Source organism: Paroedura picta, chromosome 7, assembly GCF_049243985.1.
Source record: "Paroedura picta isolate Pp20150507F chromosome 7, Ppicta_v3.0, whole genome shotgun sequence".
NCBI classification, from domain to species: Eukaryota; Metazoa; Chordata; class Lepidosauria; order Squamata; family Gekkonidae; genus Paroedura; species Paroedura picta.
The window spans coordinates 13,477,317-13,500,083 of record NC_135375.1 but is presented as its reverse complement, the minus strand read 5'-3'; the positions used below and the strand labels follow the sequence as shown (position 1 = coordinate 13,500,083).

The 22,767-nt window shown below is 46.9% G+C and overlaps 1 protein-coding gene across 7 annotated transcripts in view; it reads left to right on the top strand.

Annotated features, from left to right (window-relative positions):
* The window catches only part of MYO5B (myosin VB), a 296,164-nt gene that overhangs the window by 257,857 nt on the left and 15,540 nt on the right, over positions 1-22,767 (top strand). For 2 of the 7 annotated variants that reach the window (XM_077346770.1, XM_077346769.1), the window contains exons 28-31: positions 4,045-4,284; positions 6,773-6,873; positions 11,336-11,413; positions 18,181-18,379. In XM_077346770.1, the coding sequence (XP_077202885.1) occupies positions 4,045-4,284; positions 6,773-6,873; positions 11,336-11,413; positions 18,181-18,379 (618 nt within the window). The remainder of the gene's footprint in view (positions 1-4,044; positions 4,285-6,772; positions 6,874-11,335; positions 11,414-18,180; positions 18,380-22,767) is intronic. The other 5 variants (XM_077346771.1, XM_077346774.1, XM_077346773.1 and 2 more) reach the window with 5 other exon arrangements.

Genomic DNA, 22,767 nt, shown 5'->3' with positions numbered 1-22,767 from the left:
TTCTCCAGGGAGTCCTTCCTTCTCATGAGGTGGCCAAAGTATTTGAGTTTCATCTTCAGGATCTGGCCTTCTAAGGAGCAGTCAGGGCTGATCTCCTCTAGGACTGACCGGTTTGTTCGCCTTGCAGTCCAAGGGACTCGCAAGAGTCTTCTCCAGCACCCACTTACAGAATTCCAAAGTTGCCTCCAGGGGCTACCTGGAGGTTGGCAGCTCCAGCCCACAGGCTCATAATGGCTGGAGGGCCCCGCTCTAGATAACACCTTCCCTGTTAGGTAGGCATTGGTTCACTCTTTTAAGCAGCACTTCTGGTTTGTCATGCGGTGATTTGTACCCGGGTGGAATCGATTTCTGTCATGCCGCACTTTGTGTTTCACCTGTGAGATCTCTTTGCTTGGCAAACCACCAGGGTCTGGGAAGCAGCATAGAAACCGAAGCCATAAATAAGCAAAATGTTTCCATATTCAGATGAAAGTGGGGGGGAAACAGGGGGAAATGTGAGGATAGAAATAGTCTTCCCGAAATCTAGACATGCATGCCCATGAAATATTTTTCCACGCCTTGGGAGGGAGCCTAGAATTGTGGTATTCCCTTGCCTGAAATAATATAGGCTATGAACGCTTTTATGACCTCGTCTACCAACGCAAGAAGCCTCCATGATTATTTCCCCCCCTCCGCCCACCTTCTTCTCCCTTGTGTGTTTGCCACAAACGTGATCAGGGCTGAAATGCCATGTGAGGCTTTGGGGGAAACCACAGTAAACACAGTGGTTTACTTCTGAGTAAACATATCCAGTGTTGCTCTGCACAGGCCTAAAAATAGCTGCTGCTTATTTTCTCTTCCCCTGCCTCCAAAGAGATCGAAGGCATTATACGCGATTTTCCTCTTCTCCCACTTCATCCTCGCAACCATCCTGAGATGTAGGTTTTATTTTATGCCTTATTTCTTTCCATTTATATGCCACCACTTCCAGGGTTTTCAGCCTGTGGCAGCTTTCAACACCCATACAAGTACACTAAAATAGAATCCAAACCAATTAAAATATTATAAAATACATCATAAAAAATGCATTTATACTCAGTAGCAAACCAGGTACCTCTGTCATTCTTGGGAGGGGGGGCTGGCCCAGGGTCCTCCCCCCCCGGTGAACTTTTACAGGTGCTTGAACACTTGAGTCTTTAGCACCAGTTACCTTCCAGCTGGTGAGCTTGGCATTATCCCATCTTTCCTTCTTTTTGGGGGGTGGGTAGATGTGGAGGAGCAAAGCTCTGGTCTGCAGCAGACCTAACAAAATGAGATTAATGTTGGGTGTCAAAGCAAGGAACAGAGTCCTCGGGTTTCTTTTCCCCATTCTCCCTATCTCTGGCAACAGAGTACATTTCCTGACTCTTCCGTCCTCCTCTTTCTAATCTCTGTGTTAAACTCTCCGGTGAGAGTGACAGAGGTAGAATTTGTTCTTTCCTCTTTTTTGCCTGGATAAGTTGTGCATCTTCCCCCCCACCCCCCAAAAGAAACGTTTGTCTCTCTGTCTTCGGTTGGTGATTAATATGTTGAGGTCCTTTGGAACTCCAAGATGAATCTTTAATGCGTATCAACTGGGAGGATTTCTCTTTCAGGCACTCAGAAGGGAGTAGTGGGTAGAGGACAAAAAAGAAAAAAAAAAGATTCGTGGCATTATTTCAACATGATTGGCGTTTCCTTTAGAATCCGTGCATGTATACACTTTTATGGGTAGGGCAGACTCCTTGGATGCTGCCGTGTTTCATTCACTGTCACTGTCCCCTCTTCCCCTGCCTGCAGAATCGAAACCGGAAGCTTCTGTCATGCAAATAGGAATGGGCAACCATTGAAACAAGTGAAAGAAAGAGTGCATTGGAGGCTAGAGAGGGAGAGGAAGGATCTGAATGCAAAGGATGCACACCGGGTGCTTATTGTGAAATGAAATTAGATAGAAAGGGGATTAAATGTTTTTCTGTGGACTCCTGAATCTCAGTCGGCTACTCTTCCCCCACCCCAGCCCAGTTGGCCATTCCACCCACAGGCAGTGTGTAATTTGTCCTTGAGCCTAGATAAACTTTTGGGGAGGAGCAGAATTCTATTGCATCGAGAAATGAGAGTTATGTAAGAACTTTTGGGATACCTGAAGACCCAAACAAGAATGGGATGAATTCAGGTGAAAATTGTCGACATCAAGTAGAAGAAGATCAAATCTGTGTTTAGCCTGGAATTTGGGGACCAGCCTTTATTCACTCTGAAGAAATATGCTGCCAAACACCTCTTTTGGGCGGGGGAGGACAGAAAGAGCCGCTCCCAACTCCCCCCCCCCACCAGCATCATCCTCCCTTCCTCTGTTTTCACCTCACAACCTCCCCTATGGCTGGGGAGGCCAAAATGTGGTGCTCCAGATGTCCATGGACTCCAATTCCCATGAGCCCTTGCCAATTGGCCATGCTGGCAGGGGAGTTTGGTCATTGTAGTCCATAAACATCTGGAGAGCCACATTTTGGCCACGCCTGCCCTATGGATTAGGTTAGGCTGAGAGAGAGAGGCTGATCTTCAGGTGGGGAGACTGAGATAGACTTTCTGACCTCCAGGTGGGGCCTAGAGATTCCCCTGGAATTACAGCTACTCTCCAGACTTTAGTGCTTAGTTCCCCCAGAGAAAATGGCTGCTTTAGAGGGTGGCCTTTATCAGGTTGTACCCTGCTGAGGTCCCTTTTCTACCCAAACGCCACCCTCTGAAGGCTCCACCTCCAAATCTGCAGGAATTTCCCCATGTAGAGATGGCAACCACACTAAGAGGTTACCCGATAAATTTCCATGGTAGAGCTGGGATAGGAATCCAGGTGTTCCATATTCAGAACTGGGTCTTACACTTCTGTTAGATCCTCCCAGCTCTGGATGGCAGAAGAAAGCTTGTTGACCTGCACCTCGTTGCATCCTTCATATTCAGAATCCCTTTTGAGTTCCAGATACCTTTTCACTTACAGGCTGAGGCAATCCAAGACAAGAGAGGGTATGTGTCAGTCGCTAGGGAACTGCGACAGTCCCCTGTTCGAGGTCCTGCTGGAAGCAGCTGGTCGGCCATTGTGAGAACAGAACGCTGGGCTGGGTGGGCCTTCGGTCTGATGCAAATCTTATGTTCTGAAGGAACTCTGTGTGAACGTCCAAGGGTCAGCCAGCCACACGGTTCAGCTCTTGGCATCTCTAGATCAGGGGTCCCCAACTTTTTTGACCCTACAGGCACCTCTGGAATTCTGACACAGCCTGGTGGGCGCAGGGACAAAACTGCAGCCACAAGAGGCGGAGCCAGGCGGGAAAACGTTGCTGCAGCTTACCTTCCGTTATATAGTGAAGATCCTTGTAATGTGCTGGCAGCTGCTGCCAGAGGAACATTAAAAAAAAAAAAAACTGCACAGCCCAGGGGTAGTCAACCTGTGGTCCTCCAGATGTTCATGGACTACAATTCCCATTTGCCCCTGCCAGCGTTTGCTGGCAGGGGCTCATGGGAATTGTAGTCCATGGGCATCTGGAGGACCACAGGTTGACTACCCCTGGCACAGCCAATCAATCTCCAGTGGCCAATCAAAAGCCTTACTGGGCCAGCCCACTTTATAAATCCCCTTGGTGGGCACCACGTTGGGGACCCCTGCTCACGATGTTCATTTGGTTGCACTTTTTTCTAAGGCAGAGGTTCTCAACCTTCCTTTAATGCAGTTCCTCGTGCTGCGGTGACCCCCAATCATAAAATTACGCAAGTGTTCTTTCACAGAAATTAAACTGAAACTGACCAATGGCGTGAAGATCCATTGTGCACGAGTGTATATAAATTGGTTTTTTGGGGGGCGTGGCTGGAGCGCCTGGCAGCCGAGCACGGACACCTGCAGGAGGAGCAGCAACAGTGGCGGTGCCCCCCTGGCCAAGCTGTTCGCCCTCCAAAGGGGTCTCGACCCCCAGGTTGAGAACCACTGTTCTAAGGCATGAAACCAGCCTTGAAGGCATCCAGAAAAGGGGGGAGGTGACTTTTTGCAAATGTCATTTCCAACAGAGGCAAGAGCTGGAATCTGAGAACAAGAAACTGAAAAACGATCTTAACGAGCTGAGGAAGGCTATAGTGGACCGGGTGGCCCAGAACAATTCCTCCCATGACATCCAGGACAGTTACGGCCTCCTGCTGAATCAGCTCAAGTCAGCTAACGAAGAGCTGGAAGTGCGGAAGGAAGAGGTGCTTATTCTAAGGACGCAGATTATAAAGGCAGCTCAGCAAAAAGATACGGGCAGAAATATGGTAATGGAAAAGACAAAAAAAATAAATAAAACCCAACAATCCGCCTTATTTTGGTTCTTTCCACCGTGTAGTTCAATATTGCTGTGGTTTGTGGCCAGCCCAAAATTCTCAAATTTATTGGGAAAAAATATATATATTGCAAAAAAACAAAAAAAGAGCAGTCTTATATATTTTTTTAAATGCACCCTAAACCATATGCAAAATTAGTAGTGCCATGCCGACGAATCCTGCATGTGGCCATAACATGACTGGATCCAGTCAGTCCGGTTTGATTTTCTGCACTGTGCATGCAAACTGAGTTTGGCTTCGGAAAATGCAGCCACAATACGTGTGATAATTAGCAAGCACGAGGTTGGGGATCTGCACCTTAACCTGCAAATAATAACAGTAACAACAGTAATAATAACAGCAAGAATCCTGCAAAGATACATCTGAAACTCCCAAAAACTTGGCTAGACCTCCAATTGCAGAATACCGTCTACTGATCAAATATCTGACTGTGACAATTCATACATAATAATAATTTGGAGCCCCCCAAAACTCACAGAAAGGGGGTTATCCCATCTTCCCCTCCCATTGCTGAACCTTGGTAGGCCAGGAGTGGCAGTGTCTGGTAGCTGCTCTGAACCCAAAGCGGTTCCCAGTGTCTGCTGCTGCTCAGCCTGGAGCACCTCCAAGCATCAGCCACTACAGCAGGGTCCCTAAAGGCTCCTGGTGTCCAACACCACTGCAGCAGGGCCTGGAGCAGCTCCCAGTATCTGCCATGGCAGAGCCCCAAACAGCTCCTGATGTCCACTGCCACTGCGTCAGGACCCAGAGCAGCTCCTGAGTGGCCCCCCATATCTCCCAGACTCTACCACACAGGTCAGAAGGAAAGAGCATTCTCTGCATATATTGTTCCATAGTTTTCAGGTTTTTCTGCCAATCTGGGGAGTGCCCCAAGTTTGCTGAAAAAATCTGTTTTGTCTCCATGGGGCCCCAATATATGGATTTAGCCATCCACAGAAGGGCACCACAGGTGGCTATTGGAATACAAAATAAGACAGGTAGTCAAGGATTTTGATGTTGTAGCAGAGTACTGTGGATGACTTCTGGTTATGAGCAGCCGATGAAGGGCTGTTCTTCTGGTTCCCAGGTAGAGCCTGGATGTTGGTCTACCATAAGCTAGATGAGGGAGTGACCTGTAGTCTTTTTCAGGCAAGGGTCTTAACTAAGGTTTTGTTCCAGAAGTGGCTGGAACGAGGTGGAGGCAAACAGCAGATAGACCAGGCCCTAAGGCAGAGACTTAGCTGCCAGGCCCAGTTTTCTAGTCAGTCCACGGTCAAGGTGAGCCAGTGGAGTTGCCTTGAGAGTCATCATGGGTAGACCAAGCAGGGCAATCCTGTTTCTCCTTTGTCCACTGTGCAGTCTTGCGTGGTTCAACAAAAGGGAAAGAGGCATGAGAATTAGGAGACTGCTGTTTGAGTCCATGCTGATGTAAGTTTGTCCATGGACGTAGGGCCAGTAAGGTCTGGTCTACACATTACCTTGACCAGTCTGATCGTCTGGACCTCAGCAGCACAAGGTTCTCCTAACCACATGCTGTCAGCCCTGAAGCTCAAGATAATGTGTAAAGTGGCCCTAAGTAGGATACACTTCTGCCTCTTTCCCACTTTGTCGCCTCTAGTTCTTTCTTTCTCTTTTCTGAAGCTTTCTCCCTACCTCCTGGACAGCTGTAACATGGTCCCTTTAAATGGAAAGTTGGAGCTTGAGGACGTTGCGATGAATGCATAGACTAACTTTGTAAAGCTACCAGGTCTAGTTAGAAGCAGCTGGGCAGTGATGAGGCATGGTACTGCAAGGCTCATTCTTTAAAAATAGCCCTGGAAAGTAGGAAGGTGGAGAGCAGGAAAAGATAAACAATCTGAGTCACATTGTTCTGAGCTGTGTTTTAGACTTCCTGCATTGGTATCGGTGATAGATAGTTGAGAAGCTGGGCTTCAGCTGATGTGTGGCTTTCCCCTCCTCAGATTTCCATCTGAGATCTGAGTTTCCCCAGTTCTCGTTTGGATTTCAGGGTTCAAAACCTGTGCCAAGCTTGATAGCGTAGCAACTCACAAATTGCCTACAGATTTCGAACTGGTTTAGAGATCATTTCCAAAGATGTTCTGCCAAAGATGCTACTGGGATCTCTGTCAAGGAACCCTCGGCCTCTTACCAGACTACAATTCCCAGGATTCTTTGGGGGGGAGCCATGACAGTTAAATCACCATCAAGCAGAGAATATATATACTCTTGATCTCTCGTCCTAATTTAGACTGCCTCTCGTGGGGTCCTTCCTGTTTCCTGCGACTCTTTTCATCCAATAGTAAAGCTCAGTAACTCCTGTTTCAAATTAAAGCGGGTGCATAAAGGATCACCGTAGTGGGATTACTAGAGCACTGAAGCTTAGTAAGATCATTTCATGGGACTAGAGTATCTCACATGGGCTTATCTTTTTCTTCTCAAGGAGTCAAACGTCAACATGCAGACCAACTGGCCAAACAGCGATAAGCACGTAGACCCTGAGGATGCAATCGAGGCTTATCATGGAGTATGTCAGACGAACCGGTAAGCCTGTCTTTGGTAAATCAGATGGGTTGGAACAGGAACAGGGCCAGATCTGGTGGTTGGAATCTCCAAGTCCCCAGCACCCCCAGAAGGGCTTACTGCTGACTCCCATCTCACTGGCCCCTTATTCCTGGTTCCATCTGGTCACCCACTCGTCCGTGGTACTGCTCGGAACCCCTGACTGCTGCTCACTTGCTGATAGTGCCACAGGATGGCCAGTTTGTTTGCGGCCACACCCTACTTGGGTTGTTGACCAAGGCAAGCGAGCAGCAATGATGTCGAGGAGAAATAAACACCACCAAGTCACTTGCTCACAGCAGTCGTTTGCCTGGTATATCCCACTCGGTGGTGGCCATCAGGATCTGCTTGCCTCATGGGGGAATGAATGGACATCTGTGAGGCAGTGGCATGCTGTGGAGTCAGGCTGACCATGGGTTCCTTCTCAAGCCCAAAATGCTTTTTTCCTAATAATATTCTGGGGTCCTTCCAGATGCAGGTATTTCCAGATACAGTTGTGTATTTGCATGTGAGCTTGTTACACAAGCGTAGAATCTGGTATTGGGGTGAGAAATTAGAATCCTAAGAATCCCCACTATCTTTTTTTTTTAAGTTTTGTGTTTCAATGAATACCTCAGAAATATTTGGGTGGCAACGTTTCAAAACACAACGAGGAAAAACATTGACAGAAATTGTGGCCTCTAATATGGCAGAGAGAAGTTTGTAATCTTGCAATCCCTTGAAGATTCAGACAAGCATGTTGGGTTGAATAGATTGTTTGGAATCGGGCCCTTGGTAAAGTGGATGTGCTACGGCTTTGACATGTGTACAAGTTGCTATTTTGCACACGCACCCCTGTGTCACCCTTTACCTTCCCTTTTGGCATCTTTGCTGTAATAAACTCCAGATGCAGTTTGGGTGCCTAATGAATGAATCTTGTGACCCCTTCATACATCAGACTGAGGGCATGTCCACATTCTCGTTTTCCTTGCTTGTTTGCCCCTGTTGCTTTGGGTTTGTTTTTCCTGTTCTGTAATTGTTTTGCTGCCTCTAGTGGTCAATTTTATATTACATCCCTGTATGTCCAGCATTATCTCCCTGAGGATTTAAATTGCAGGTTTTTATGCTGGACATGAAATGCTGTAATGTCAAATCAACCACTAGAGGGAACAAAACATGTAATTTATTACAAAGGTCATAAATAAATAAACCTCGAAGCAACAGGAACATTCAAGTCTGGAAAATGAGAATGCAGGAAAGCCCTCTGCTATAAGCCTATTCCTTCACATCGATTGTATGAGTGGGCCATAAGGAACCAAATTTTGATCAAGTGTGACATCGGCAAGTATAGAATTTCAATATGGCACTTTCTCTCTTTGGTATCTTCCACATACTGACTACTGTTACCTAACCTTGCAGCCCTTTCTGCAGGATATTGTGGGGGAAAGATAGGGTCACTCCGGATCAATAATGTTAGTTGCAGATGAAAAATTTAAATCGCCCAAAATCAAAACAGAAATCACACTCAGTGTAAACAGTAGGGATTGAATCGACCTGGGGTTGGAATAAAACCTCCGTGCAGATTCAGCCCAGGTTGGGACTAACTAGCCGCAGTATTAAATAATTGTAGGAACAGCCCTGCTATCGTCCCCCTGGTGGAATATCACACGGGCAGCCGTCGAGAGAAGTGGGGCAAGATCTTTGAATCATTCATAGACTCATGCAAGGGGGAAGAAACATTTTGTTGAACTGCTGCCAAGCTGTGTCCCTTTGGACTGGATTTTTTCTTCTTCTTCGGCATTGTTGAAATGAGCTAATATATCCACATCCCTTTTTTCTTAGCAGCCTGTCACCCACATTAGTAGCTAAATTTGTATCTTAACTCTGAGCCACGATTCCTCTTTGATTACAGGTTTCCCACAGTGAGAGTTAACACCGTGAATTTGTGTCTTCCTTCTATAAAAACAAGAAGAAAGGGAGAGAGATTTATATCGGTCTCTGGCTTCCCATCTGCTTATCTAGTCAGATTCAAACTAGAGGGGAGGAGGGAAGAGGGAGAAGAATCTGGACTATGAATACAAGTATTATATTGCAAGCATACATATTAATTTAGGAGCCCTTTGGGGGAATGGCGGAGTAAATATCAAATAAGAAATAAATAATAATAATACATTTTATTTAACTTTAATTAATTATCTCTGTGCATAACCCGTGTCCAGGCGGAGAATCATGTGTTTGACCTTTTCAGATTTACTGTGTTCCCCATGGATTGGTGTTGCCATGGGGAGGCCCTGAATTTTTTCCCAGCCATCAATTCTTGCAGCCAAACATGGCTGTAAGCAGCGTGTTGATCCCCAACCATCACAACCCCTATTCTTGTAACCAAGCACACCTGCATGCCGACAAATTGATTCCCACCCCAGATTTTCAAATTCATATGAGGATATGTAACTCTGGGGTTCCTGCCACTACGGTTACCAGGGAAGCACCTGGCTGTTACTAAGCAACTATTGGACATTTCTTCAAGACTGATCCTGCGTTGAGCAGGGGGTTGGACTAGATGGCCTGTATGGCCCCTTCCAATTCTATGATTCTATAATTCACGAGCCTACTGCACTGAAAAATGGCAGAATAATCTCTGTACAATTGTCCATCCTCAGTCCCTGATCAGTTCTTTGGTCCCTGGTGACTTGCCCCATTTGCTTAGGTGAAGGTCCATTTAGTTCTATATCGTGGGCTTTCTTATCAGAACGTCTGAACATCTTATCGTCTAAAAGTATCATCCTGACAATAATTTAGCGTGCTTTATGTTCTCTGGCTGCAGTATCTCCCACCACTGCAGGCTAATAGGATTATAAATATTTTTCCTTCTTCATAGACTTGTACAAATGAATCTGTGTCGGGTCAGCCGTGGGACAGCAGGGCAGTATCAATTAAAAGCGCAGACTTGAGGACAAATTGCTCCAGAGGGGGGTCGGATGGGTGTGAGCTTCGACCGCTTTTCCATCTGCAAAGATGGGATGTTGTCTTTGTCTCTTGCAATTCTTTCTTCTCCAAGAGCAGTGGCACCTTCCTGATTTAGTTTCTTTCTGAAATAATCCTGGAACTTCCAGGCTCTTTCAAGGGAGGACAGAGTTTGAGTCCAAGAGCACTTTTAAGACCAGGAAAATTTTATCCAAGTCGTGAGCTTTCATGTGCATCACGCACTTCGTCAGACAATTAAATGGAAAATACCAGACCACACATATATATAAGAAAAAAAACTTTGTTGGTCTTAAAGGAGCCACTGGACTCAAAATTTGACCTGCTACTTCAGACCCACACAGTTACCTACTTGAATTTATTTTCATGGAAGAGGCACTGACAGATGTCCGGGTGGTAAAACGCCATGTCTGATACCTACTGTCTACATGGGGACTGTACCAAACCTGAGGTTTGTTGCTAGTAATCCAAGAAGTTGAGGAAGAAGCATCTGGGATTTGCTTCCCAGGGACCTGGGTATCTCCTGCAATTATAGCTACAGAGATCAGTTCCCCCGGAGAAAACAGATGCTTTGGAATCTGGCATTTACACCTTGCTGAAGCCCCTGATCTCCCCAGGCTCCATCCCCAAATCTCCAAAGAGTTTCCTAACATGGATCTGACAACCCTGCCCCCTTATCCCCCACTGGTGGCCAGGGGGACCTGAGAGCCCCACCGCCAACTGATGCTCCTTATCCCGTCCTTCCAAGCAGAACTCAGGCAGTCCCAGCAGAAGTGGTGAGGACCCCCCAAAAAAATGTTAAGCACCATGTGAGGGTGAGCCTTTGGGGGAATGGAGTGGTGTGCATATGACCGTTTATGCACTGGAAACTTCACTGCCCCAGCTCCTGTGCAGGAGCACAAATCAGGGGCGGATGACATGCACCAGGCCAAATGCTCCCCCATGTGGGTGCAGGAAGAGGTGGGATAACCTGCCACGACTAAAACTCCAGCCTGCAGCCCAGCATGAAACCTCCAGTGCATAAACGGTCTATGTGAATACTTGGAGCAGGAAGTCCCGAGAACTCCATTGGCCAAGAATATTGAAGACCTAGCACTGAGTTAGACTGTTCCTGTTGTTGCCAGTTTCCCCAGGAAGAACATCTAAGCCAGTTATTGTAATCAACGCACAAAGGAGATGCAGAATGGTTGCGCATGACGCCCACACCTCCTTGTCACGCATGACAGCCATGCATTAATGGTCCTGCCCTCACTGGGTTCTGTGGATGCAAAACGTATCACTTACCGAGGGGTATTGTGGGTGGTTGCAGTGCCCAGGCGCACCAAGTATTGATCCTTCTCACCCCCGCCCCGTTTGTGCGCCTGCCTGCCTGAGTCTAACAGCAGTCTTCTTATTCACATTCCCATCTCTTGCAGCTGACCCTTTCTTTTGTCTTTCTTTCCTGTCTCTCTTGTTTTCCCTTTCCTCTGTCCTTTATTTCTAGCAAGACTGAGGACTGGGGGTATCTGAATGAAGACGGAGAGCTCGGCCTGGCCTACCAGGGCCTGAAGCAAGTCGCCAGGTCAAATGCGTTTCCTCTTTTCGCCTCTCTCCTTTCCTTTAGCCTCTCTCTTTCTGTTGTCGCTTTTTTTTTCAGTGTTCCCCCTTCCCTGCACCTTCATTTGGAAGTTGAAAGGGGGATGAGTCAGTCAAATGTTATTTGTGGCCATTCAGACCCAAGTAAAGAGCCTCTTGTGGCGCAGAGTGGTAAGGCAGCCGTCTGAAAGCTTTGCTCATGAGGTTGGGAGTTCGATCCCAGCAGCCGGCTCAAGGTTGACTCAGCCTTCCATCCTTCCGAGGTCGGTAAAATGAGTACCCAGCTTGCTTGCTGGGGGGTAAACGGTCATGACTGGGGAAGGCACTGGCAAACCACCCCGTATTGAGTCTGCCATGAAAACGCTAGAGGGCGTCACCCCAAGGGTCAGACATGACTCGGTGCTTGCACAGGGGATACCTTTACCTTTAGACCCAAGTATTGAACGAATACAAAAAGAAATAATTGAATACAAAAGGGGTGTTTAAAATCAAAAATGTAAAACATGTCAGGATTAAAACTCATTATTGAAACAGGATGAGCGAGAGGGTTGTGAGTGTCCTGTATAGTGCAGGGGGTTGGACTAGATGACCCAGGAGGTCCCTTTCAACTCTTCTATGATTCTAGGATTGTCTAAATATCTAGTCAGTTATGTTGTTCACTTAAAGAGAAAACTCTCTGTCTGACATAAATACCTCGCAAATTAATGGCAGGCGCTCAAAATTCCACAGTGTGTAAAGTTATTTGTCAGTTTTCATCAATGATAAGTTTCTTTATATCCTTTGAAGGGAGATTTTGACATTGGTCTAAAATTGGCTGGATTAAGTTAGTGAAATGGGTATAACACACACAAGACAGAAGGGGAACTGATTAACAGACATTCCGATCTCAGTTCTGGCCTTGCTGCTTGGGCCGTAACCAGTAAGAGATGCTCCACTGGGACTAGGCAAGGTTGCCTCCGGAGAACTTTAAAGGTAGCAAGAAGCAGAGGGTAGTTTAGGCTCGGCTTGTCAGAGCTTAGCAGCCAAGCAGGAGCTAGCCGTGATTAGTACTTAGATGGGAGATCACCATGTGCTTACCTCTTGCCTTGAACAACTTGTGGATGGGGGTCACCATGAGTCGGTTGGTACCGTATTCATTAGTTGGTAAGGTCTGGAGAAGGTGCCTAGCCTGATGGATGACTTACTTGAATCTGGCCTGCTCGGGTGAACTTCATCATCTGTCAATAGCTCAAGCAGTTCCCCCTGAGTAAATACGAAACTTCCAGGGAAGGCAGTGATGACTATGAGCACAGGCAGTTTTGAAAGGAGGTTAGACGTCTTTCAGCAGCTACTAACCATGGTAACTCAAAGGAACCTCCAGAGGCAGTAATATTGTGAATTCCAACAGAAGGGGAAGACCTTTGCCTCCGGGTCCCATGATCAACTGATTTGCTACCATTTGAGACAGAATGCCGGACTAGATGGGACATTGTTCTGATCCAGCAAGGTTCTTCTTATGTTCTTGTGAAAGCCTCGGCCTCTGTGCCCTGTTGTTGGCCCTCCAGAGGAACTGGTTGGCCATCACATGAGACAGGAAGGTGGACTAGATGGACCCCTGGTCTGATCCAGCTGGGCTCTTCTTATGAAGGCCACGGTCTCTACGCTCTCTTGTTGGCTGTCCAGAGGAACTGGTTTGCCAGCACATAAGACAGGATGATGGACTAGATGGAGCACTGATATGATGCATGTTCTTTAATTATGCGCTCCCCCACATGCAACCAGCTGGGTGACCTTGGTCTTGCCACAGCACCAAGAAAGCAGTTCTGACCAAGCAGCATCTCGGGGCTCTCTCAGCCTCACCCACCTCACAGGGTGCCTGTTGTGGGGAGAGGAAATGGAAGGCAATTGTAAGCTGCTTTGAGACTCCTTCTGGTAGAGAAAAGCAGCATCGAATAACCAACTCTTCTTATACTGCTGTTGTTGTTGTTGTTGTTGTTGTTGTTTGTTGTTGTTGTGATGGCATTGCCCATCACAGCCGGGTCATTGAAGGGTGACACTCTGTGTTTTGGGCAAAACTCTATGGTTCAAGGCTGATTTTTTACCATAGAGTTTTCCCAAAAGCCAGAGCGTCACTCCCAACATCTCTGACGCACCAGGGCTACTTCTGGACAATGCCAGCATGCTGGACCCTCTTCTGGGTTCAGGTTAGTCTGGAGGGGGCGCTCCCAAGAACAATCCTCCTCCCCTACCAACAACATCACAGTGCCTGGCAACCCTACCCACTAAGAAAAGGGATCATATTTATGAGTTTTTGTTTTTTTGCTTCGTTTAAGTAGCTAAATACCACGCACAGAACAGGCTAGGATAGATTCGCTCCCCTGACTTTTCAACTTGCACGGATTTATCTTTTTCAACGTAAGGGAGCACTCGAACCTGACACATGTGCGACTTGTGTGTCACAGCAGACCACACAACCGCAACGTGCGTAGGCCGGGCCGCAAGGCTTCTGTGCCCCAAGAACGTTTTGATGGATGGTTGCAGTCTTGCTTTTTCTCCCCCTTCCCGAGCCTCTTGAAATAGCTTTGAAAGGGATTATAGGTGGGGGAGAGATTTCAATTCAGCGGACTCTAATTGGTACCTTTAAGAATCAATTTGGTTTACCAAACGTTGGGCTTATCGGCACACCCAACAGCGCCGGTAAAAGACAGGAGGCCTGTAACCTTTTCTGTGATGAATCACCCTTTTCACTCGAGTGGGTGGGAGAGGGAGTCAAGAACGCAAAGAAAGAATTGTTCCACGCAGGCCTCTCTTAAGGAAATTGCGGCTCATTCCTTAATTTATCGTTTCTGCAGAACAGCACAGTACGTGTCCCTCTGGAAAAGCGTTCTTTTTGTGATTTCGAACCCCCGCACCCAGACCTTTTCACCACAGAATTCTTGGGTTTTAATTTCCCTTCCCTTTAATTTCCCAAACTCTGTCGTTTTCTCTCCCCTCCCCGTCTTTTTGTGTTGCGAGTCAACCACGTTTAATTTTTTTTTAATCTTCCATATTGCGGTCAGCGGGATACAAACACCGTTATAAAGTCAGATTTTCAATTCCAAAACAACTAATGGGTTTTTGACACTCAGCTGGAGGCATCTTGGAGGGTATTTGACAATAGCTCGTGTCCATCTCCTGAATAGGAGCTTGGTTTAGGGTGCTCTCAAAATTATGGGTTGCTCAAAGACTGTGAGGTTTACAATTTTTGATTGGGGTGAGCAATGCCTGTATTTCTGCATTCTTAAAGAATTGCCTCAGGACAATGTGAGGGCTTAAGAACAGGAAGTGAGAACTTCATGGACCATATAAGTGGCTGTTAGCCATGAGGCTGAGGGGAAACTTCCATGTTCTGAAGCAGAAGATCATAGAATCATAGAGTTGGAAGGGGCCATACAGGCCATCTAGTCCAACCCCCTGCTCAACGCAGGATCAGCCCAAAGCATCCTAAAGCATCCTAAAGATCACTGAATATATTCAGGTGCCCTGCGTATCACCTAATAATGTTGGGCCTATGCCCCCCGCAGGACACTCCGTTCTCTGGGTATGAATCTGATTGTTGTCCCAGGCCCCCAGGACATCCGTCTGGCCTCAACCAGGGCCAGGGCGTTTTCGGCCTTGGCCCCAGCCTGGTGGAATGAGCTCCCAGAAGAGCTAAGGGCCCTGCTGGAGTTATCAGCTTTCCTTCAAGATGGAGCTCTTCCGCCAGGTGTATGGTTGAGGCTGGGCTGAAGTCCCAGAGTTACTATCAGCGGATCCCCTAGAATTAGTGAGATCAGGACCCTCACTCCTAATGAAAGAATTCCTGACTGCAGCTGGACAGGGGGGGGAGATGGGGAGTTAACTCCAATGAATAGCCGTCTTTTAATGTGTCGGGGGGTTTACGGGTTGTGTTGTTTTATTATTTTATTGTGAAGTCTCTGAGAGTGGCGGTATATGTTAAAAAAATAAATATAGGTGAAGGTACCATCGCTCAAACCAGATCATTGGTCCATCTAGTTCAGCAGTCTCTGCCTGTCCTGGCCATGGGATTCTCAGAAAAAATGAAAGCCCCAAACCTAAGAGAAGTGACTTGGCACCAAAATCTCCGGAACATTTTCCTGTCCCCTTCTATCATTAGTACATGGAGAATTTTTCCGTTGGCTTGCTGTTCCTTCAAGGAATTGCTCCTTCATGCCCAGTGTGTTTAGTTTTTTTTCTGTGCAATTTAGCTCAGGTTTTAATTGTTTTAACAATTTTGTGTTGGTTTTAATGGCTTTTAAAAATGGGTTTTTATCGTGTATGTTTACATTTTTTAGCCACCTTGGTGGCCCTTGTGAGGGCAGAAAGGCAGGGTATAAACTGAGTGAAATAAATAATAAAGCAAGAAGGCCTATAGGTTTGATTCTCTGCTCCTCCACATGCAGCCAGCTAGGTGACCTTGGGCTACTGAAAGTCCCGTTAGAGCTGTTCTCTTTGCTAGAGCAATTCTATCTGAGCTCTCTCTCACCTACTCACAGGGTGCCTGTTGTGGGAAGAGGAAGGGAAAGGTGTTTGTAAGTTGCTGTGAGACTCCTTTGTGTAATGAACTGCGGGGTATAAAAACTAACTCTTCGAAAGAAAATCTGAGTCCGTAGGCCCAATAATTCTATTAGAAGTTTCAAACATTAAATATTGACCGATATACCCAAATATACGTATATTTTATTACAAACTAAATTTTTAAAAAACTAGATGGTGGCCCTGTTGGTTAACCTCAATTAGAACCAAATTGTAAAGTGACAATAAAAAAAAAATGATTATTACGCGTGTTGGCCCACCTGCCATCCTCGGTGGTGAAACGAATGATATGGCAGAATGGCTCCTGACATTACAGTGCAAGAAACATTTGCTGTCAATTGCTCAAGATAAAGTATTTTAATGATTATTGTCTGTGACCAAAGGCAGAGATATTAATCAGGGGCTTCTTTCTCGATAGCCATGGTCAGATAAGCTTTCCTCTAGCAATGGTTCAATTGCCTCCCGTTCTCCCTTGGTCAGCAATATTCAGTCCAGCCTGGAGCCATTAGTAAGAGGCACTAATTCCAGCAGCAGACACCTTTAAATGTGCAATGGAAAACTGAGAGCTCACCTTGCTGCTGCCGTCATCACCTCCATGTGTGAGCCAAAATGAAGTAGAAAGGGTGGGGTTTCTTCCCACCCCCTTCCTGCAAAGAGCAAGTTCACAGGGTATATGATTCTCCCCGTCCCCCTCTCGCCCACCCAACTCTTGGAGGGAGGTTAGGCTGAGAGAAAATGGCTGTCCAAGGATCACCATATATTATTATTATTATTATTATTATTATTACTACTACTACTACTACTACTACTACTACTACTACTACTACTACTACTACTACAAGGGGCCAAGCCCGCTGTATTCAGGAAAACAACGGGCGCTAGATTGGGAGGGGGAGAACTCTGTGGATGGCCTCTCCCGCGCCCCAGGACCTGGAAAGGCTGCAGGCTGGAGGCCCCCGGGAAGGGAACTCACTGGCAGGGGCAGTTCTCACATGGCAGGCATCTGCAGCCTCCGAGCCTCGGAAGGAAGTGGAAGGAGGAGGAGGAGGAGGTGGTCAGAGGTGGGGGACTGAAGGCAATTGGCTGCCTGCTGGACAGACAGGCAATCCAGTTGGAGGGGGAGGCACTCAGGGGTGGGACAGCTGTCCTGAGTTGGGTGTTAAGTGCTGAGTGGCACTTAAGCCATGAGACACGCTCCTCCTCCAAGGCCTTACCAGAAATATATTATGTGGAACAGATTATTATTATTATTATTATTATTATTATTATTATTATTATTATTTAGATTTAGATTTATAAACCTCTCCTCCCTAAATAGGAGGGGCCGTTGAGCTAGGTCTCCCCTAGTCTGGTATCTAACCACTACCCCACGCAGACTAGGAACGGAAGCCGAGCCTCAATTGGTAGGGGTGCCTTGAGAATAGCTAAAGGCAGCAGTACCTTCATCACTTCCAAAGGGAACCAAAGGCCTGTGGGCAGCCCATGAGGGTCTAAAGCACAACCCACATCACCCCCTGCATGGGACCTTGAAGAGACCACCCTGGTTGATTCATGGATCTGGAAGGGTAGAGTGCAGAAGACACAGCACGAGGCTCTCCTGTGCCAAGCTTAGATGTGTTCAAGAATAATACAGTGATTCTTCTCAGCAGGAGTCTTTGGCAACTGGGAGAACTTCCTTGCTTTGAATGGTCGGAGGCTTTCACGGCCAGAGTCAACTGGCTTTTGTGGGTCTTCCAGGCAGTGTGGCCGTGGTCTGGTAATTTTAGTCCCTTACATTTTGCCAGGAACTGTAGCTGGCATTTTCAGCGGTAGGACATGGCAAAATGGGAATCTTCTCATGCTAAAGTGGGGAGATTCCCTTCTTGCCATGTCGTAACTTTGAAGATGCCAGTCAGGAACTAGAATCACTACACAGCTGGGAAGACCCACAACAGTCTGCTTCCCAGCTTTGTTGAGCTTGCGTGCTGCCAGTATTTTATGAGACAGCCTTGGTCTCAATTTGACTCCAAACAAAAACAGCTTGTGGGGAAAGGTTTAGGTCATCGGATCCCTGGTGGGAGGACTCCAGTGGGGTGACCCCCATTCCCTGCTCCTACATCTGACTGTTGCGTGGTGACTCTTTCCTCAGCCCCTTCCTGATTCTGAATGGTCACATTGTTTTCTTTCTTCCTCTCCCCCTACTTTCTCCTCCCCCCCCAGACTTCTGGAAGCTCAGCTCCAAGATCAGCAAAGGGAGCATGAAGAGGAAGTGGAAGCCTTGAAGGACCAAATAGAGGCCTTGAGGGAAGAGATGGCGAAGCAGCAGGACATCTTCTACCAGACGCTCCAGCTCTCTCCGGAAGCCCAGGTGGAGTTCGGCATACAGCAAGAGATCACGAGGCTAACAAACGAAAACCTGGTACGCCCGGCGGGCAAAATCCCCAGCTTGGTCATGCTTGCGGGTTGCGGGAGTTAGCTGGTAGTTACAGTAGAGGGATGGTGGTGGTGATGGTGGTGGATAATGATGATGATGATGATTTATATCCTGCCCCTCACTTCCATCTCAACACTTGCACAACATCATAAAAAATACAATGCAGTATAATGATAAAACAATACAAATGTAACATCCAGTAAGGATAGGACTGGTAAGACTTCCACCCTATTGGTCTCAAGTGTGGATATACCCAAGTTGACCCGAGGAGCAGTTAGTAATGTTATGATGGGAAGTGGGGGGGCAGGGGGAAGTGTAGGGAGAGGCTTGTCAACATCTGTAGCTTGCAGTGCTTGTGCTTGGCTCAACCAAAGGCCTGGTGGAAGAGCTCGTTTTACAGGCCCTATGAAACTGCTGGAGTTCCGCCAGGGCCCTGATCTCACTTGGGAGCTCATTCTCCCAAGCCGTAGTTAAGGCCAGACACATGTCTTTGGGGCCAGGGATCACCAGCCTGTTGGCATTGACTGAGCATAAAGCCCTTGGGGGTGTACTCAGAGAGGCAGTCCCTAAGACAGGGGTAGTCAACCTGTGGTCCTCCAGATGCCCATGGACTACAATTCCCATGAGCTCGTGGGAATTGTAGTCCACGGACATCTGGAGGACCACAAGCTGACTACCCCTGCCCTAAGATACACTGGACCCAGACTGTATTTACCCTGAATTATCTTTTGGGCTACAGAGAGGAAGGGCATCCCTTGTACACAATCCCACCTCGGGACTTCTTGTAATGCCAGGCGTTAGGCTGGTTCCAATCAGTTTTTCCCACTGGTGAAAAGAGGAGAAAGGATCCACCCCTTTGGTCTCCCAAAATGCCTAGACGGAAGATCATGGGACCAGCTTGGACAAAAGCTATGCAGTAGGGTTTTAATATGGAGGAGAATTGAGGAAGTCTGGGGGTGGGGGTGGGAGAGTTGGCTGTAGATCCAAGATCCAACTCATAGTCTCCCCCTACAGACAAATACTGTTGGGTTAGATTTAAAAGAACAGCCATGGCCCAGTGGCTGCTTTTGAATCCAGTCACTTGGCATCTGTTGCAAACATGGGGAGTTGGTCATGCAGATCTGCTCACCTTGCAAGTTCTCTGACCCTTCACTCCACCACAGTCAACTCTTGCAGTGACTTATGGAAGGTTAAAACACAGTTATGATCAGCATTTGCCTTCTCCTAAATTCCCACTTGAGAAATTGACCCTTTATGTTAGATCCAAATCAACTGGAACATGTCTAAATTCTTGCTTTGGAAGCAAAGACCTGCATCTTTGTTAGACTTTGTTACTTAGCAATTTGTTAGACTTTGCCACACCAACCATTTGAGATTTGGGGAAGTCCCTTCTAGTCAGGGTTCAAAAGCACCAATCGCCATAGGCTGGTTTCCCTCCCAGCTCCATATATGGGGGAGGTTTTGGACCAGTGGAAGAAACTCATAAACTCATACAGTCACCTGTTATCTCTCTGTATCCACAAAATGATGCACTCGTCGGGAGTATCACATTCGAGAGAACGGGGTCTTGGCCCTCTCCCCACCACCCCCCCCAAGCGGCTTTTGTGCATAAGGGCCTGCTGATTACACTTCAACTTTTTTCAGCGGCATTTTGATTAGAAGGACTTTATCGCGTCCACACAGACGTGTCAGAATCATTTAAATGTGAATGTCAGGAGCTGCGGCAAAGGCACCGAGGTGGTAAATTGTAAATTATCGTTTGCGGTATAATACTTCCCGGAGAAGTCGGGAATCAGTGACCTGAGGATATTTCGGGAAGCATCCGAGAGCATTCGCCTCATTTCTGACTGACGCTCGGCAGTAATTGGAAGGGGGAAGCCCTGACAGATCAGTTGCCGATTCCCATATTGTTTTTAATCTCATTATTTACGTTTGAGCAAGATACTTTATGAAATCCAATACGGAGGAGGGGGGATCACTGGTGATTAACTTGCTGGTTGCCGCGGCACTGGTGTAAATCTCTCTGCTGTCATTTGGGGGGGATTATTTATAAAACGGCTCCGAATTCTGAAGGGTGTACAGAAATTAATAACATAAGACAGGCCCTCATAGGAGTACCCGATTCAATTGAGAGAACTTTGAAATCTTCCCCCAGCCCTGCCTTCATTGTTCACCAGCATGTAAATCAAACTGTACTGTATGGAGATCCAGCCAGGGAGAAGGCCACAATTTTAAGAAGGCCACAATTTTGCCTTCGCCGCGAATTTTAATGCAGGTGGGATGTGTACAACCCTGATCTGTGGTCTGCGCAAGCCAGCTTCTTCTTCTTCTTCTTCTTTTTTAGGAATGGGGGTAGGAAGGGGATCTTATTATTGTGCTGCCATGTTGTGACATTTTAAAGTCTTTTAATGGGAGTTTTAATGGGTTTTTTAAGACATTGTAACCCGCCGCGAGCCATTTGGGAGTGGCGGGAAATAAATCGAAATAATAATAATAATAATAATAATAATAATAATAATAATAATAATAATAATAATAATAATAATAATAATAATAATAATAATAATAATAATAATATTTCTAGCCCGCCACTCCCAAAGTGGATGGTGGCAGGTTACAACATAGATAAAAACCCCAATAAAACTACCCCTATAAAACGCCAAACTACTCAATAAATACACAAAGTCAGAACACAAGATGTCCAAAATGGGCGGAGACTACATATAACTAAACCTGGCCCACTGTCAACCATGGGGGCAGAAAACAAGGGTTGCTGACCATTAAACCGCCATAAGAGTAACCCGGAGGGGGGGGTCCACCTCTTCCTTTGTCGTTATCCTTCCTTGTTCTCCTTTGCATCATCACTTCTCAGTGCATTATTAGGGCCTGTTTATGCATGATCATGTTTAGCATGAGAAGTAAGTAGGGAGGAGAACCCATCCTGGCAAGACCGGGGATCGCATCCCCCCTCGTCCGTGAACCTCACTTGGGGATCTCGGCCTGGTGGTTGCTGCTTTTCAGCTAGCCTGTCTCACAAGATGGCCGCCAGGAGGAAACAGCAGGGAGGGAAGACTTGGATGCAGTTCCTAAGCCCCGTGGAGAAGGGCAGGATCAAAGGGGACAGGGAAAACTGTTTGTGGCTTGTCCTCCTCTGTGACCATAGCGAATCAGAAAACAGGCGTATGCTTAAAATTAAACCAGCCTTAAAAAAAAATGAAAAGCAGCCTTCAGAAGGAAGTCTGGCTAATCGCCGGACGGGGCAGAGGTGGTGTGAGCCAATTTCCTTGACGGCCGACATCCTTTAGAGCAGGGGTAGGCAAACTGTGGCGCTCCAGATGTCCTTGGACTACAATTCCCATGATCCCCTGCCAGCATTTAGTGAAGTGTTTTATAGCCTTTGGTGTTCATCCCGATGCTGGTTGTAAACAGTCAGCAGGGTCAAGTGTTCTAAAGCCTTCCCTGATCTATACCATTCCAGACTAGAAATAAGGGGCTTGCCATTCTTCAGAGTTCCCCACTGCAGAGAGGCAGGGTTGCCCTACACATCAGGAAATAATGAACCAGACAGAAGATAAAGTGAACTGCTTTCCTCCCCGCCCCCCCCCCCCCGAGGACACTGGTTTTCTACATGCAACAATTTTACAACAGTTGTTTTAAAAACAGCATCTGTTAAAGCAGAGGAAACCGCATCAATTTAAGAATCTGTTTTGTGATTCTCTGTGGTCACAGGGGAGCACCAGGAACATACAGTTTCCCCTGTCCCTTTTCATCCTGTCCTTCTCCAAGGAGCTCAGAGTGCCCTCGGTGTCCTTCGCTAGGCAACCCCAGCAGTGTTGCCAGCTTGCCAGCCTTGGTTTACTTAAATCTGGACACTGGAGCCATGAATGGACAAGACCTCCCAGAAAAGCACAGAGGGTTAACCTCTCCTCGTCAAAAATGATATAAAGAGTATCCTGCGTTGAGCAGGGGGTTGGACTAGATGGCCTGTATGGCCCCTTCCAACTCTATGATTCTATGATTCTATCCTGTACCTTTAAGAAATCCTGTACCTTTAAGTATCCATCTCTAGGCAACTACAGCAGTATTGCTGGCCTTGAGTTATTCAGATCTGAACATTGGAGCCACAAACAGACAAGACAGTAAAGGCTTAAATCTTAAAATAAGAAGACACATTGGGGGTTAGCACCCTGCCAATGATAGAAAGAATATCTAATGATAGAAAAGTAACTAAGGTCTATCGCTAGGCAACCACAATCAGTATTGCCAGCCTTCTAGCCTTGGTTTCTCTCAGTAAAAGAGAGAGGAAGGGTGCATGGCCTTTTATAGGTCTGTTTTGGCCCGAGGGAGAATTTGGGGCCAGGCTCAGGAGCAGC